Consider the following 17,554-nt stretch of genomic DNA (forward strand, 5'->3'; position numbering starts at 1 on the left):
TAATCTTTTTATGTATAAAGCACAGTATATGTACGACACATATTTACATATACATTACATTTGTGGCATTAAAATTTCCTGGAGGGACAATTAGGAAAAATTGTCTAAAAAGACTAGTAGGGGTGGGGGTAGGGTGTAGACAAAAATAAAAAAGGTTGAGAAGCACTGTTGTTGCTCAGTCCCAGTGATTTTCAGCCTTTCTCATCTCAGGGCACACATAATTAACTGAAATTCTGCAACAGACCAAAAGATCTATTTTTTGCATATTTGACCAAAAAAATAAGAATAACTTTGATTTATTCACACTGAATGGCTGTTGTCATTTTTTTATTTGATAGTGTAAGGGGAAAGAGGTCAGTGCCCCTGACTAAATAGGTACTGCATGTTCTAAAATTCTTGTGGCACACTGGTTGAAAATTGCTGCTCCATGCAGAAAAAGAATGGATGAGGGCATTGGTATAATTTAAGGAGAGAGAGGGAATGAAAGAGTTACATTAAAGGAGCTCCAGTTTTCTTTATAAAATTAGAATAATTTATCACCAAGTTAAGGAATAACAAAGGTTGGGATTGGAAAGGTTTAGACTGACTCCGATCTAATGGGAATATAGGGTTGGCAGTGGGTCTAAGCCCTCCCTAGTGAGTGGCTGTGTGGGTCTTTCTCTTAGGAAAATAATAAAATTGGTAAAATTGGCTGTGGATCTCCTTAAGGCCTCCTGCTTTTTCCTCTTCCCTGCTGATAAAAACTACGTTTAACTAGCGGTTTAGTGGGAAAGCTTGTTGTAAGTCAGTGTGCACTAAGGTGAGGATGGCCAATGAGAAATTAATGTTTTTCTTTTCAGGAGCACTTGGTGAACAGTGGGCCATCCTCGATGTGAGAGGGTAGTAGGGGCTTAGGTACTCTTGATAGGCTTGATCAGAGGTTCCCACCCGGGGCCTGAAGGAATGATTGCACAGCAAAAACCATCTGCGGACGTAATAGAGTGTCTCACAAATGCATGCACTACTGTTTTAAAAATGTGTGCATGTGCTACTATCATGAATAAAATATAAACTAAAAGTATTACTGATTTTATAACGCTTCATTATCATTATGTATTTTGTCAAGCCACAAGTACTAAAAGTATTGCTACCACCATATGAGAATTCTTATTCTGAAAAGCCTGAGGACTATTGTGTAGCTATATCAGAGGGCCACTCTACTTGAGGTGTGATGGGAATCCCCACACATGGGCCACTGCACACGTGGACCACAGGCAGAGGGGCCCTGCACAGAGCTCCTGGAGTTCCAGGGTTTGGGCAGAAATCCTCTGAATAAAACTTTTGGTACAGAACTGTATTTATGGACTGTTACTACCTTTTTCTTCCCAGGAATCATAGGCAAACATTGCTTTTAAGTGAATCATAGGCAAACATTGCTTTTAAGTGATTTGTCAGAAGCAGTTATGAATGATTCATTGACACTTTAAATCTTTACAATTTTTAAGCTTTTTATCTATTAGAGTATCATTGGAAATATGATAGATGCCAGCATTTCCAGACCTGTCATTCTGCACCTGAGAACTCGTCCTCTGTTTTCGCCTTTTCCATGCTGGCGTGGTGACTGCTGCTTCTGAGTTGACCTTGCAAGCCCATGACATTCTGTCTTTGGATATCTACAGAAATGCTTTTTTGATATTGATACACACATATCTTTTTATATTTAAAATATATTTATTTGGTAGGAATTTATTTTGGTAAGAATAAGATGCTAAAGCCTTAAAACAGTTCTTGTAAAGAAACAATACATGCCCTCTATAATTTTGTTTGCTCCGCACAGATCAGCCATAAAAACACAGCACTGTAAGCCAGGTTGCATTGTAACAAATTCCATTTTTAGCACAGTGCAAATTAATTAAATTTTACTTTAACTTTGCTTACAAAGGGATTATAAGCCACTTAGGAATTTAGCATCTCTTGTGAATCTCATTGCTAGCTGGCCGTTTTTAAGACATGATTTGATCTTGGGCTGCCATGGGAAATTGAAAAGGCCGTGACTTTGTACCATTTGAATTCAGGTTTTATGTTGAGGGATTTATTTAAGATTTGGGGTTTTTCTTCATTATTATTGCTAACTTACAAAGATTTTTAAAAAAAGCTTTATTGAAATCACTGTAGAATAAACTTCAATATTTGAAGCACACACTTGGAAGAGTTTTGACATACATATGCAGCTGTGAAACCACCCCAACAATCAGAGTTTCCTTTTGCTGCTGTGTAACTCCCAGCCCCCTCACAGGTAACCTGGTCTGCTGGTTTGCTTTCTGTCACTATAGATTAGTTCACCTTTTCTAGAATCTTATATAGATTGAACCATACCATCTTTGTTGTCTGGCAATATTAACATATATCCTTTTAGTTCCAGTTCAGACATCATAAGAGATATTCTGGAAGAAGAGGAAGCCTGGGAAGCGTCACATAAGTGAGTTCTCATAATCAAAAAATAGTCATGTACTTTGACCTAAGAAATTATAATTCTGTACAGTTGATTTTTAAACAAAAGAATATTTGTGCTTTCTGATTTAAGAAAGTGATAATTCACACCCATCAAGGTAAAGATTTGAAGTTTACTACTTGTTTCTGTATATTTCTGCTTAGAAATGGAATCCCAGTGTGATAACTCTGAATACTTGTCAGAAGTTGTTTTTCTGAAGACAGGTTATTCCAATAGGCGGTTAATAGTTTGGCCTTGAGCACTGGCTCCAGGGTCTTTAGAAACTTTTAATTCTTTTCTAGATGTTCCTAATCATAAGATGTTTAGTGTAGAATAACTGCAATTCTACTTCTCCTGTACCACCTTTGAATCAGTTTGGGAAATGAAACTGGAGGGGAGGAGGGGACTATTCCAGGTCCCACTGGTGGGTAAGGAGGAAATTAATGGTGCAAAAAAGAGTACGTTTTCATTAGTCTCCAACTGCGGGAGTGGTCTGTAGGGCAACAGGGCAGATTTACTCCACTATAATCTCATGATCACATACCTCAAATGGGCCCTCAGAATTGCCTAGCAGTTGTACTGTTTCTGTGACTTTTTCTTTGTCCTGTTCTTCACAAGGATTATGTGAAAACTCAGTTCACTGTCTCCACCCCGCAGGTGAAGACCTTGTCCTTTATAGAGGAAAGTAGAGGTCATCATATAGGAACCTTCATCTTTTCCAGTATATAAATCTGCCTGTACTTACACATATTTAATCCTTATTTCCTCCTTTTATAGTAAATGTAGGTCCTGGCTCCTATTGGAGGCTCATCCCTCCTTCCTCACTACTGCTCTCTTGTCAGGAACTTTGCTTTGTCCCTCCTCTCTTGTTATAGGCAACCTCTCCCTCTCAACTGTATTTTCTAATTGGGTGTGCTCAAATCTTTCCCATCGTAAAACCAACCAGCCACACAACCAACAGACAAAAACTTCTCACTCGACCTCTCATCTCATTTATTCTCATCCTGCAGCTCCCATTTTGTCTCTCTTTCCTTCCTTTTTTTTTTTTTAAATTGAGTGTATTTGAGTGATATTGGTTAATAAAACCATACAGGTTAATAAAATCATACAGGTTTCAAGTGTACTACTTAGTAAAACATCATCTGCATACTGTATCATGTGCTCACCACCCAAAGTCAAGTCTCTTTCCATTCCTATTTATCCCCCCTTTGCCCTCTTCTCTTGTCCCCCTACCCTCCTTGCCCTCTGGCTGTCACCATACTGTTGTCCATGTCTGTGTATCATAGAGAGAGAGATGATCTCTACTTACAGTCTCCATTCCCTAATCTCCCACTTACTTGCTTTTCAGCATACCCAGCCAGTCTCATCATTCTGACAGCTTTCACTCAAGTTATTGAAGACCTCCATGTTGCTAAATCCAGAGGACATTCTTTAGACCTTTATCTTCCTTGACTTATTAGCAGTGTTTGATACTATTGACTTCTTCACCTTTCTTAAAACCCCCTCTTCTTTGACTTACGAGACACAGTACCCTGTTTTCCTGTTGTTCAAGGTTGATTGTTGATACTGGTCAAGATTGGATTTATCTCCTAAAAAATTTATCTTTCCTACCTACTTGATGCCTCCTCTTAGATATTTCTAAGAAATAGAAATAGAAATAGAAATAGAAATAGAAATATTTCTAAGAAATATCTGACCGTATCTACTTTCCAATGCCCCCTGAAAAAGTTTTTAAAACAAAATAAAAAACATGATCCTTTTCTGATGTTCCTTTTCAGCCAATTTCTTATGCCCTCCCCCAAAACTCATTCTTGACATCTTGTTCTCCAGTGCCTGTATGTTCAATCTATGACCTGTATTATAGATTTTACTTCCTTTTAAAAAATTTATTTATTTTTAGAGAGAGGGGAAGGAATATAGAGAGAGAAACAGCTGATTGGTTGCCTCTCTTATGCACCCCGACTGGGTATTGCAGGACCAAATCTGCAGTCGAGGCATGTGCCCTGACTGGGAATTGAAACCAGTGACCTTTTGCTTTGCAGTGTGATGCCCGACCAACTGAGCTACACTGGTCAGGGCCACATTTTACTTCTTAAATATCTCTGGAATCCATCAGTTCTACCCCTTTCGTCACCCTAATTCATGTTACGATGTGTCTTGACTGTACAATAAATCGTGTCTTAATTTGTCTATCCACATTTTCTGGCTCCTTTACAACCTAATCTCTTTATTGCAGCTAGAGTGACCTTTTCAAAATGAAAGTCTAATCACTGTTACTCATCTCTCCACTTTAAAAGTAGTCAATAGCTTCTTCTTCTTGTTAGGATCGAGAAGGGACTCTTCAGTATACCTAGAGGGTCATCTATGGTCTGGTCTTCTCCAGATTCATGTCTTACTACACACTTATGCATTTTTTTTCTGCTCCAGTGATACAGAGCTCTTAGGTCTTGTCTTCGTGCCACGTTCTCTTCCACCACGGGGCCTTTGGACAGGCTTGACTCTCCACAGAGAGTGGTCTTCTCGTCTTCCCCTAGTTCACCCTTACTCATCTTCACATCCAAACTCGAGATGCACATCTTTTGGACGGCTTCTGTGCCTTGCCCTCTGGATCACATCCTCCTGTTACAGGCCCTTACAGCACCGTGTCCTGTTTCAGCACATTCACGTGACTGTTTGTCCGTCTCCCTGCCATTCTGTAGGTTCAGCATTGTAGCTCCTGTCAACCCAGTTCTACCCCACAGTAAATACTTTACACATGTGACCTCATTTAAATAGCATAACAACACTGTGATGTGTGATTATCCGTGTTTTATAATGTGGTAACTGAAGCTGAATGGGGTAAATCTCCAAGTGATGAGTGATGGAGCTGAGAGTCTAGCCTAATGTGTCAGGTCAGCACTTTCAACCATTAAGCTATATACACTACCTTTCCACAGGAGAGGTATGCTATGTATGCTGTTGACATTTTGTAGTTTCATAGCTGAATCCCTGAGAAAATGGAAAAATGTAGTGTGTCCATGGAGCACAGTATGAGTGGGTTTGTCAGGCTGTTGAAATGTTTGGTGGTTCAAATTAGTGTTCTATGAAAGTTTGAGATTTTTGCTGCGTTACTTTCACCTAAACATTATTTAACTTTGAATTCTGGGAGAGGAGGTCACTCCTTAGCTAATTTTGTCCTCTTGTGTTGGGAATCTTCCTGACCAGTGGCTATGACAAGCTGTAGCCCAGAATTCCTGAGCCGAGTCCATTCTTGAAATGAAGACTTCTTAAAGTCATTACTATAAGGAAACTCTAAGCAAACAAACCCCATCAACTGATAGTAAATGTTAAAGCTGGAAGGATGTAAGTGCTCATCCAGTCCAGTCCCTTTATTTTGTGAAGAAGGAAGCTGAGCTCCATAGAGGTAAATTGACGAGGTCAAGGTCCATGGAATCCAGGACTTCTGATTTCAGCTGAGAGCACAACAGTTTAAATTAGCTTTTACCCAATAAACAAACAAACAAACAAACAACGAAAGAACAAAAGAACGCCATAACGTAGCTTTAGAGACAAAATCAGGAAAAGCCTCCGCAGTTTCACTTTTCAACAAAATGCAGTGGTTCTACGAGCACCTGTCTTATTCATAGGCATATTTTGTGCAACCACACATGACGTATTTGAGATATTAGTTCTAAGACATACATACTATGTCAGTTCCAACACATTCTCCTAATTCCATAAGTGTTTGAGAAGTTCTTCTAGCAATACAGTGCTCGATATAAAGCAGTAATTTCATAAGCAGCAAAACCCACTTATTTTCTACAGAGTGGTTTTGGGTTATGTCTGTAAATACTGATTCGTCATATCATTTTTAGCTATAAGTTGTATGTACATTGAACAGAGTGAAAATGGGGAGAAAAAATGGTCCTGGTTTGTCATTTCATATTTCTAGATTTCAGTTTCTTTGTACATAAAACGTGGGAGTCTAGGTTCCTTCTTTCCAGGCCTGCTCCTCTCCCTCTGTCCCCTTTCTCAGTTAATGGTCGTGTAATAGTCCACCTTACTCCTCAGGCCAGAAACAGTCTAGGAATCATTTTCAACTTTTCACTCTCCCTTATCTCTTATGTGCAGTCAATTGCAAGTCCTGTACAGAAGTGGTTGTCATACTTAAATATATACATCAAAATCAACTAGAAGACTTGATGAAACACAGATTAGTGGCCTCTACCCAATTCTAAAATTTTGATTCAGTAGTTTTGGGGTGCAGCCTGATAGTGTGCATTTTTAACATGCTCCCAGGTATTGCTGGTGCTGCTTCCAGGCCCCCCCCCTTTGAGTATCATCACTATAGATTGCCTCTGTGTCTGTCAGCCCCTTCTGCCACAGCCTCCTTCAGGCCCTTTGCTCTCCTCCAGCTTTTAGCAGCAGCCATCCAACTGTTTTTCTGCCTCTAGTCATTATAGTTTATATTCTGCCGCTGAGATCTAATATACATTATGTTCTCTCTGTCACACTTTAAAGTCCTTCAGGGACTCCATAGCATCCAAGCTCTTCCTGTTATGGCCCTAGCTTACCTGCTGGCGCATGGAATTTCATTCCTTATGTATGAAACCTCTCCACCATTCTGTTGCAGCCAAGCTGAACTACTCACAGTTACCTCCGAGAATCATGCCAGGTTGTCTATGTGCCTTTGCACCTGCTCTTCTGCCCTCATTGCCTTTCCCTTTTCTTCATCTAGACAGTACTTGTCATCCCTTCTTCACAGCTCCACTAGAAGGCCTGCCTGCTCCTGCAGCACTCTGCACTTAATCCCTGACCACCTCTCCAGGGAGCATGCTCTTTGGACCTTGACTCCCAGGCATCTCGCACAGTGCCTGGGTAGCCCACAGTGGGCACTCAGCAAGCATCTGTGGGACTGACTGTCAGTGTTTATTGGATCTGAATGAGCTTGGTATTAGGTTCCAGGCATTAGTGACATGGTTACATGGCTTCAAGAACCTGAGTGGATAAGGGTTGCCACTTATCTTTTAAACTCTTTATCTCATAGTGCCTCAAAAAGAAAATGTAAGGAAATAGCTTTCTTTAATAGTCTTATAAAGTCAGAAAAGGAAGAATTATTTTCTCTATTGGTGATCTGTATTTCATCTTAAAACCCCATGAGGAGTTATTTGCATGCATTTATAAGCCTGTCATATTTTCTAATGGAGGATTGTTAATAATCTGGCTTCTTTCTTTGGGGTCATAACTTCACTGAAGTTTAGCATACATACATTAAAGTGGACAAGTCTTAGGTATATAGCTTGATGAATTTTTATAACTGAATACTCCAGGGGTTAGGGTTACTTTGATGGTGCTGCTGCTCCCTTCCCACCTCCCCTCAGTGAATCCTTCCTCCTGGGATCCAGACGGTGAGGCCCACCCTGATTCTGGGCTTAGCCATGTGATGTGAGGAAAAGCTTGATGAGCATTTGCACAATGGGTCTTGTCCTTCTAGAATGTTCTCTTTGGGATGCTTCGTCTTGAAACAGCCATTTCTGCTATGACAAGCCCAGTCTAGGTATGGGAAGATGCAACTGGAGGAGAACTTGGGGCTCAGCCTTCCCCTCACTGAGCTCCCTGCCTGTTCTTCTCCATGTGGCTTCTCTCCATGTTCGCTCCATAAGGCATTTCCAGCAGGATAACTGGATTTTCTGTATAAAGTTTCAGAGCTCCAGTACCAGTACTGATTTATTGCCTCACATCTCCAAATTCCTCTTTTTTGCCTGCTCTGTGAAAACTGAATTGGGCCCTTAAATATCATTGTTTTTCCAGCTCTCTTGATGTTAAGCTTTATCAGTAGTGAGATCTGGGGAAACATTGTGAGAGGAAGGGGTTTTGCCTCTTGGTTGCAGTGAGCTCACTGGCCAGCCTCCTACAGAGGTGTGGCTTCCTCAGTATCCAGTTCTACAGTGCACACTGTACACCAGCTCTTTGCTCTACCTGTAACACCACTTCTCAGTTAGCTGCATCTCTGGTGCCTTCAGTCAGATTTCTAGATCTTTCTGGGGCAGAATTGTCAACTGAGTGCTGAATACATGCCCTAAAACACACACAGAGCCCTTTGGTGAAGACTGATTTAGCAAGGGGTCTTATGTTATCTCTGTTCCAGGTGACTAAGAAAACTTACATCCAGTCACTAAGCTAACCAAGCAGACACGGCATTGTCAACAAACAACAACAACAACAAAAATGCAGTTTTGCAGGATTGGTTGAGAAAATCAATAAACAACAACAGCAAACACCAATGACAACAAACCCTAGGGAAATAGGAGAATCTGATTTCCAGATTGTTGTAAATGTCTGGTTTTCACCCAAAAAATTATGAGACTTGCAAAGAAATAAGATTCTACATACACACTGTGGGTGGGGGGTGGGGCAACCAATAAAAACGTCTCAGAGGAAGCTCAGACATTGGACTGCTAGACCTTTAAATCAGCTGTTTTAAATATGTTCAAAGAACTAAAGGAAACAATATCTAAACAGCTAAAGGGAAGTATGAGAGCAGTGTCTTTCAAATAGAAAATTACAATATAAAATACAAATAGCTGAAAAAAGCAAATTTCAGAGTTGAAAAACATGATAGCTGAAACGAAGAATTAACTAAGTGCTCAGCAGTAGATATGAGCAGGTGGGAGAAAGAATCAGCAAATTTGAAGATAGATCAATTGAAATTATTTAGTCTGAAGAAGAGAAAGATAAAAGGATGCAGGATAATGAACAGCCTCAGATCTGTGGGACACCAGCAAGCAAACCATCATATACGTAATGGAAGTCCTATGAGGAGAGGAAAAAGAGGAAGGAGCAGAAGGAGTATGTAAAGAAGTAACGCCTGAAAACTTCCTAAATTTGATGAAAAACAATCTATATATGTGAGAGGCTCATTGGACTCAGTCAAAGAGAAATATTTGAAAGAAACATGAGATAAGCAACTCATCACTTATGAGGAATCTGGTGATTTCTCATCAGAAACTACAGAGGCCAGCCAGAGGCGGTGGAATGACATTTCAAAATACTAAAAGAAAAAATACTGTCAACGAAAAATTTTATGTTTAGCAAACTGTATTAAAAAATGAGCTCCACTGGTGTAGCTCAGTGGATTGAGTGCTGGCCTCTGGACCAAAGGGTCGCTGGTTTAATTCCCAGTCAGGACACGTGCTGGGTTGCGGGCCAGGCCCCTAGTAGGGAGCATGTGAGAGGAAACCACAAATTGATGTTTTCCTCCCTCTCTTTTTCCCTCCCTTCCCTTCTGTCTAAAAATAAATAAATAAAAAATTTTATTTATATTTTAAATGAAGGAGAAATTAAGACCTTTCCAGAGAAAGAAAAATGGAGAATTGGTCACTAGGAAATCTGTCCTATAAGAAATACTAAAGGGAGTCTTGGAGGCTGAAATGGAAGGACAAGTGGACACTTGAATCCACATGAGGACATAAAGAGCACCAGTAAAGACAAATATAAAACTGTAGGTAAATACAAAAGAGAGTGTAGATTTTTTTTTTGAAACCCTCCTGTCTGACTTCAGAGACAACTACAAAAAGCAATAATTATGTATGTGTTGATAGTCACACAATGTATAAAGATATAACTTGTATGACAATACTAGCAAAATGAAAGGAGAAAGGAGCAAAGCTATTTAGGAACAATATTTTTATGTACTACTGAAATTAGGTTGGTGTTAATCTGAACTAGGTTGTTTTAAATTCTCTATATTTCCCTGGGCGACCATTAAGGAAACACACTTTAAACACAGTAAGAGGAACGACAGTGGGATTGCAGTGGTGCCCTAGAAAACACGTACCACCGAAGAAGGCCGTGAACGGAGGGACAAAAAACGACGCGAGCACTGTGGGGAACAAATCCCACCTTCTCAGGAAATATGATGAGCATAAAGGGATTAAGTATCCTATTAAAAGGCAGAGTGAATTTTTTTATTTAAAAAAACATGCTACTACATGCTATCTACAAGAGATGTATACTTTATAATCAAAGACAAATGAGTTGAAAGTAAAAGGATAGAAAAAAATACCATAGAACAAATACAGAAGAGAGCTGGCATGGCTGTGTTAACAACAGATAAAATGGACGTTAAGACAAAACAGATGTAAAGACAAAGGTAATTTTATAATTATAAAATGATCAGTCCATCAAGACGGTATAGTAACTGTCAGCATGTATGCGCCTCACAGAGCCCTAAAATACTCAAAGCAAAAAAGATAAAAACAAACCCCAAGAAACCCTTAAAAATTAGGTGAAAATAAAATGATGGAAAGGGAAACAACCTAGGAGCAACAAGGAGCTAAAGTCCATCAAAAAATTATTGCTGATGGGCCTGGCCTCTCCCTGTTTGTGGGGAGAGAGCCAAGCAGGCTAAACAGAGTGGACCTGGGGACTTTCCCGCAGACAGTGAACGTATTCATCAGTGGCCTGCCCTGCAGTGGAAAGGATGATTCCTTGAGACAAAAGAACCTGGGAAGCTCTCTGGCTCTGCGGGGCTCAGGCATGTTATACAAGCTCTGATCTGCCTGTTCATGTTCCTTTTAAAGTATTGTGCCAAGAACTGGATGCAGTAAGTGATACAATGCAGAATTTGTCCATGGTTATCACTCTGAATTTGTCTCGCTTATTTGACTTAACAAAACCTTAAGTTCAGTCTTTTTGCTTATTGACCATCTCATTGTCCATTTCTTTCGAACCTAGTATCCTCTGCTTCCGTTAAACTGTGGCTTCCCATCTTGAATCTAGGAAGTCATGTCTGGATACATTTATTATCCTTTCTGCTTTTCCTCTTCTAAGATTTAACTCATGGCTTTTGTCTGTGAAGAACTTTCTGTATACCAGTTCTGTCATAACACATGTAGATTCTCCCTTCTGTTTGTCTAGAAAAAAACCAAAACGTTTTCTGACATCTGGTGGTAAAACCAAAGAGACCTATCCTTCTTCATAGACCTTTATCTAGAGAGAGACATGGGTTTTATCCCAAGGGAGGCTGCATGCTGGCTGATATATTTGTCTTTCTTTTGTGCCATTATTTTCTAGAAAGTAAATACTATTAAAATCTACAAAAATTCCTTCCTAGTATTGGAGAAGACGAATGTCATTTAACTAGCATCTGTCAAATTCCTAATATGTGCTAGTCCCCTGAGTAGGTGCTTTGATGTTCATTTTATTATTTAGTGCCTGTGACTGCAGGGTAGAGAAGAACTTTATTCACTTTGTTTTATGACAAACCTGAGCCCAGAGGAGTGGCAAATGGTCTTGAATCTCTTAATCTCAAGTCAAGTGCTTTTCCCACTGTGCCACAGCTGTGGGCTGGCACTACACAGTAAGTCCCTGGACTGAGTTCTTCATCAGTTCACACCCTGTAATAGGGAGTCCGGGTCCATTGACAGCTTTTGGGTATTAACCCGTTCTCTTTCTCTTCTGTTTTACATCTGAGAAAGCTGATAAGAAATCCTGGGTGCTCCCTCCTTTGGTCCTGGCAAACTATGCATGCTCCTTTCTGTGCATGGGACCCTCACTCTTACCCCACCCACCAACCACCATAAAGAACCCAGGCTAGTTTCCGTTTTCAGACTGACTTGGGAAGTCTGCCCTGCTCTCTCCAGAAAAACCTTTTTATGTGAGTAGTAAGTCTTTTCATACTGTGATTTGGGTATTGTAACTAAATGCAGGGTCGGCTGCCTGCTACACCAAAAGCCAAACTCATAAGACAGGTACTGGTGAAAAGGAAAGTGGTTTATTCAGATGCTAGCAATCTGAGAAGATGGGGACTCTTGTTTCAAAGCTCATCTTCACATCCCCGTGCAGGCAGAGGTTTTTATAAGGAGGGAGGGGAACAGAACACGAGATCAAGGGGAGTGGGTTGAGAAGGTCTCTGTGTGCAGACCAGCACAGTCCATTCCGATAAGGACCTTGAAACTGGTCAAGCAGTGTTCTGGTGTGCATCATCCTGGTTTTTGTCATCCTGGTTTTATGGTTGAAAGTCATCAAATCTCCCAGGGCTGGGATGACTAAAGGTCAGCATCTGTATCTTTTGAAGTCAGTACCTAGGATTCTTAGACAAACATGCTCTTTATCTACAAGCTACATATTAGAGTCCGCACTTACAGAAACAATGTCAAAAGAATCGTGGGGTGAGTTAGGATTCCCTGCTGTTACAGTACCAGTTTTGATTGGGGGAGGGGTGTGTTTTTCCACACCAACAAGCAATTCCAGGATTCCAGCTGGGCGTGCTATAATTCAACTCAACTTTGACACTATCTATGGGAGATACCATCAAGTCTCAACAGTTTCAGGGCTCAGTCCTACAAGACTAACTCCACCCCCTCATGCGCCAGTCATATGTCTAGATTGTCACCTGGGCTTCTGACTTACCAGGCATCTGTTGGAGTCCTACTACCCCCTCCTTGGGTTCAGTTCATTTGCTACAGCTGTGCACAGAATTCAGAGACGCAGTTTACTCATTACATCACTGGTTTATTATAAAAGGATATAACTTGGGAAGAGCCGGATAGAAGAGATGCATGAGGCAAGGTCTGGGGAAAGGGCTATTTTCATGCCCCTTCCAGGTATGCCGCTCCCCTCAAATCTCCATGTTTTCACCCACATAGAAGCTTTCTAAATTGTCCTGTCGGGTTTTTATGGAGGCTTTGTTACATAGGCACGGTCGATTCAGTCATTGGCCATTGATGATTGAACTCCGTATCTGGCCCCTCTTCCCTCCTTGAGGTAGGGCTGCATCACAAGGTTGGTTTCTTGGCACCCAGCCTCCACCCTTACCTGCTTTTCCAAAGTCACCTGGTAACTGTAACAAAAGACACCTTTAATCCCTCTCATCACAGGGGATTCCAAGGGTTTTAAGAGCCCTGTCAGGGGAGGGAGACCAAATATGTATTTATTATAAGTCACAGTATCACGCATACCCTCAGGGTATGTGCATCCTGTCATCTGTCTCAACCAGGAAACCAAATTTCAGGTGGGGGTCTACCCTAACTCAGTGGGATGGCCTAAACCAGATGTATTTTATTGCTGTGTTGTGCATTTGCAGTAAAGCATCCTTCAAACTTACTCTAAGTGTAATGTAACTTGTATTGCAGTCTGATTTTAAGAGAAAAATAAACTTTCTTTGCAAACTTTGGTAGAGCAACAACAAAATGTCTGTTGATGTCTGTATGTTTGCCTTTTCATTAATAATGCATTGTCTTGATGACTACAGGTTTATTACATGTACTAAAGTCAACTATACAATACGTAGTCTTTTCACATTGGCTTCTTTCACTCAGTATTCATGTAAGGTTCCCCCGTGTTCTTTTGTGGCTTGAGACCTCACTTTTTTTTAGCTCTTTGTAGTATTTCATTGCATGGATTACTCCTGTTCACTTATCCATTCACTTATTGAAGGATATGTTGGTTGCTTCCAAGTTTTGGCAGTTATGAGTAAAGTGCTATATGTGATTTTATTATAATTATGAACAAAGTGTAAGGTTTTGTGTAAACACCGAGTGCAGTTGCTGGATTGTATGCTAGGTATATGTTTAGTTTGTAAGAAACTGTCAAACTTGCTTCCAAAGTGGCTGAACCATTTAGCATTTCCACCAGCAACAAATGAGAGTTCCTCTTGCTCCCCATTCTCAGCAGCATTGGGTGTTACCCGTGTAAATTTTTCTCTTTCAGAATTCTTTTGGGTGTCCTAGCTGTGTTGCTTAGGTGTGTAGCTAAGTATCCTTGTCCCTAAGGGCAATGAAAGGCTGTCTGCACCAGTCTGAGTGTGCTCTTGAACTTTGGGAAGGGAAGGGACTCTGACTTTTGTGGCTCTGTTGGATATAGTTATTCCTTTCATTCTCCCACCCTGTCCTGTGGGGAATGGAAGCACCTGAATCCATTGTGTGGGGTTTGGGCAGGGCTCGCTGTGGGAAAGGGAAGATTGTAGGTGGGGCTCTTTGGGCTAATTTAGTGCACTGGTTTTGCTTCTATGTCTGAATATATGTAGAAATCGGTGTGTCATATACTTGTAATTCCCCATCCCACAGGTACCAGAGCAAATTTTCTGAAAGGGAAGTGCCACTTGTAGAATAGTGCTAATACCTTTGAGTTCCCAAACCCTAATGGACCACTCTGAGGTACAAATATTTATGACTAATGATTTTCCTGATTGGAGCCTCGGAAAGAGTTTTAGACACCTCTCCAACTAGCATAACTACCACATGTACCACTTTTGAAAAACAGCCATCAGCTTGCTACTAGGCTCTTGTTAGAACTGTATGTCTGAATCACGGAGGCTGTTAAGGACTGAATCATGTTCCCCTAAAATTATATGTTGAAGCCCTAACCCCAAGTATTTCTTTGGAGACAGGGTCTTTAAGGAGATGACTATGGTTAAATCAGCTCCTTAGGGTGCTCAGAAGGATCACAGATTGGCAGGTTAAAGACACCTGCCGCCCACTGTGGATCTGCAAACCCAGAGGGTGCTGATCAGACCATTTGGATTACTCACGTAGACATTAGTAGTAAGGTCCATGATCCAAAGAGATTGACTGGAATCAGCAGTAGGCTGATGGTCAAGGGATTTGATGGACTTTTTATCCTCCCTACAGTCAGTAGGCATCTAATATTGGATGTAGGGGTGGCCTCTTCTAAAAAAAAAATTACCCCCCTCACCTCCTCCTGGTACGCACAGCTTAGTGAAGGAGTTTGGTTACTGAATGCTGCTGTCCCTAGAAAGGAATCGTCTCCTTTTGGTAATTGTCTGGGTAATGGTCAGGACACAAACAGTGTTGGAGTTGAAGTGACCTTTTTTAAGAACTCAGGATTTCTTCATGACTGTTGCTGGGCATTTTGCTCCTTTATTTCTGTATAGCAACACACTCTGTCCTGTCCAGATCGGCACACCTCCAACTGGCAGCTTAGCTAAGCAGGGTCCTAGAAGAATCAAACTTAATTCTGGTTCAGCCACCGGATCCTCTGGTTGGATTGACGTGGTTCTAGGTCAGGGGTTGGCCAACTGTGGTCCGTGGGCCAAATCTGGTCTTCTGTTTTTGTTAATAAAATGTTGTCTACAATCTGGGGCTCCTTTAATGTTATAGCAGCAGAATTGAGTAGTTGGAACAGGGACAGTATGGACCTCAAAGCGCCAAGTACCTGGCCCTTGAAAAAAGGTGCTAACCGCTGTCCTAGATCAAAGGGCTAATGACCACATGGCTGAGGATACTGCTCACTGACCCAGCATGGGTCAAAGTGTCGGGGGAGGTGAGGAGTCTCTGTACGTTTTATAAAAATATCCTTAACTCTTCTCATACCTGACCCTTGTGGGTGAAAGTACTGGATGTGAGTAGGGGAAAATTGAAAAAAGGTAAAGTGATAGCTAATGGAAAGGAACACACTACTTTTGTGGAGGTGGAGAAGGCCCAGCGCTGACACCTGGGGGAGGAGCCCCTGGACTCGGGGAGGTGTGGAGAGAGGAGGACAGGAGTGATCTTTGTCTTTCAGAGCCCGCCCGGCAGTGTGTATTCATGCCCATGGTCCAGCTTTCCCCTGGAGGCTTTAACGTAGCAATCATAGTCATCCAAGGTCCCGGTCTTATGGTTCTAACGTGTGGGTCACTCTCTCTGTCTCTTGACAATGGATTTTTTTTCCTTTGTGTATCATACATTTTGGCTTAAATGCTAGACATACTGTGAAGGGCCATAGAAACTGAGGTCAATAGTGTTTATGCCTAGGAACAGGCATGTTTTTTCTGTCAGGCCATTAGTGTGGGCAGTTGACCTAGGTCAGAGTTTTCTTGTTACCAACATGACCTTCACCTGTCAAGTTCCTCTAGTTGGGCTGCTTTTACCTTGTGCTTAGTATGGGGGCTGGATCATTGGAGGGTTTTGCTGACTGATTTTGCTCTCATTTACCTTGCCATCTCTGCGTGCCAACAGCCTAGGGCAGGTATCACTTCTCCACATCTGTACCTCTCCCTCGATCTTTCACTGCCTCTGCTCATTCCTTGGTGCTGGGCACCTCCTCGAGATGGGCTGGGGGTTCTCTGTGGTCTTGGCCTAGCCTCAGTCTTGGGCAGGCCCTGTACACCTGGTCTCAGGGATGGGGCTTTCGCAGCATCCTCCCCCTGCCCCCGCCCCCATGGTGGTCAGACTGCCACACAGGACCTCTCTGGGTAGTGTGAGGATCAGTAGCCCGAGATGGTGTTCTGCTCCTCCTCCAGAGGTAGAGGTTTTTATCTCTTTTGTTTGTCCAGCACTAATGAATTTTGTGTTCTTACAAATAATTTCCTATCCTTTCCTCGAAGGCAGGCAGGTTATACCTCTGTTCCTTCCCCAGAGGCATGGATCTTGGCCTGAGTTCCATGGGCCAGTGAGTTTCCTGCTCTTCCCTCAGCAACTTAAAGCTTTGCTTCATAGGAGAGAAGAGTCCAAGGAAGAGGCAGGACTTCCTACCTGACCCCTGTCACCCCCAGGCACCTGCTTTATACGTGTGCCACCAGAGTTGACACTCTTCAGTCTTGTTGTCCTGCTCCCCATTTTTCTCCCAAGCACCTGACGGAAGCACCTAGAAAAGAGCTTTCAGGTGCTGTGGACTCTTCTGTGGCAGGACCTTCAGTACTAGCCCATGTTTCAGAATATATTAGCATGTTACCTGAGAGCCACCTCTTTCTCCAGTTCTCTGCCAACAGTAAGCAAATTCATGTGGCCCATCTCTCTTTGGAGGGACTCATCTTTCTTTGGAACTTGGTTTTCATAGTTGCCCTTACAGCCTCAGCTCTGACAGGATCAAGAAGTTACAATTGTTTGCCCTGACCAGTGTGGCTCGGTTGGTTGGGCATCGTCCCAATGTGCCAAGGTTGTGGGTTCAATCCCTGGTCAGGGCACATACAGGAAGCAACCAATGAGTGCATAAATAAGTGGAACAATGAATCAGTGTTTCTCTCCCTCTCTCTTTTTCCTCTCTCCCTTCCTTTCTCTGTAAAATCAATAAATAAAATGTTTTAAAGAAAGAAAAGGGAGAGAGGAGGGTCCCTTCAGTTCCTGGCTCTATCACTTACATCTATAATCTCTGCTAATCACTGTT

The 17,554-nt window shown here is 41.8% G+C and overlaps 1 protein-coding gene across 4 annotated transcripts in view; it reads left to right on the forward strand.

Annotated features, from left to right (window-relative positions):
* RAD18 (RAD18 E3 ubiquitin protein ligase) overlaps positions 1–17,554 on the forward strand; it is a 154,726-nt gene that overhangs the window by 92,439 nt on the left and 44,733 nt on the right. For 2 of the 4 annotated variants that reach the window (XR_006784934.1, XM_045832530.1), the window contains one exon: positions 2,396–2,458. The exons of the other annotated variants lie outside the window; for them this stretch is intronic. Coding sequence is in view for 1 of the 2 variants with exons in the window: in XM_045832530.1 (XP_045688486.1) it covers positions 2,396–2,458 (63 nt within the window). In the remaining variant the exon portion in view is untranslated. The remainder of the gene's footprint in view (positions 1–2,395; positions 2,459–17,554) is intronic. 4 annotated transcript variants of the gene reach the window in all.

This window comes from Phyllostomus hastatus, unplaced genomic scaffold (assembly GCF_019186645.2).
Source record: "Phyllostomus hastatus isolate PE091 unplaced genomic scaffold, TTU_PhHast_1.1 phas_contig_16, whole genome shotgun sequence".
In the NCBI taxonomy this organism is placed as follows: Eukaryota; Metazoa; Chordata; class Mammalia; order Chiroptera; family Phyllostomidae; genus Phyllostomus; species Phyllostomus hastatus.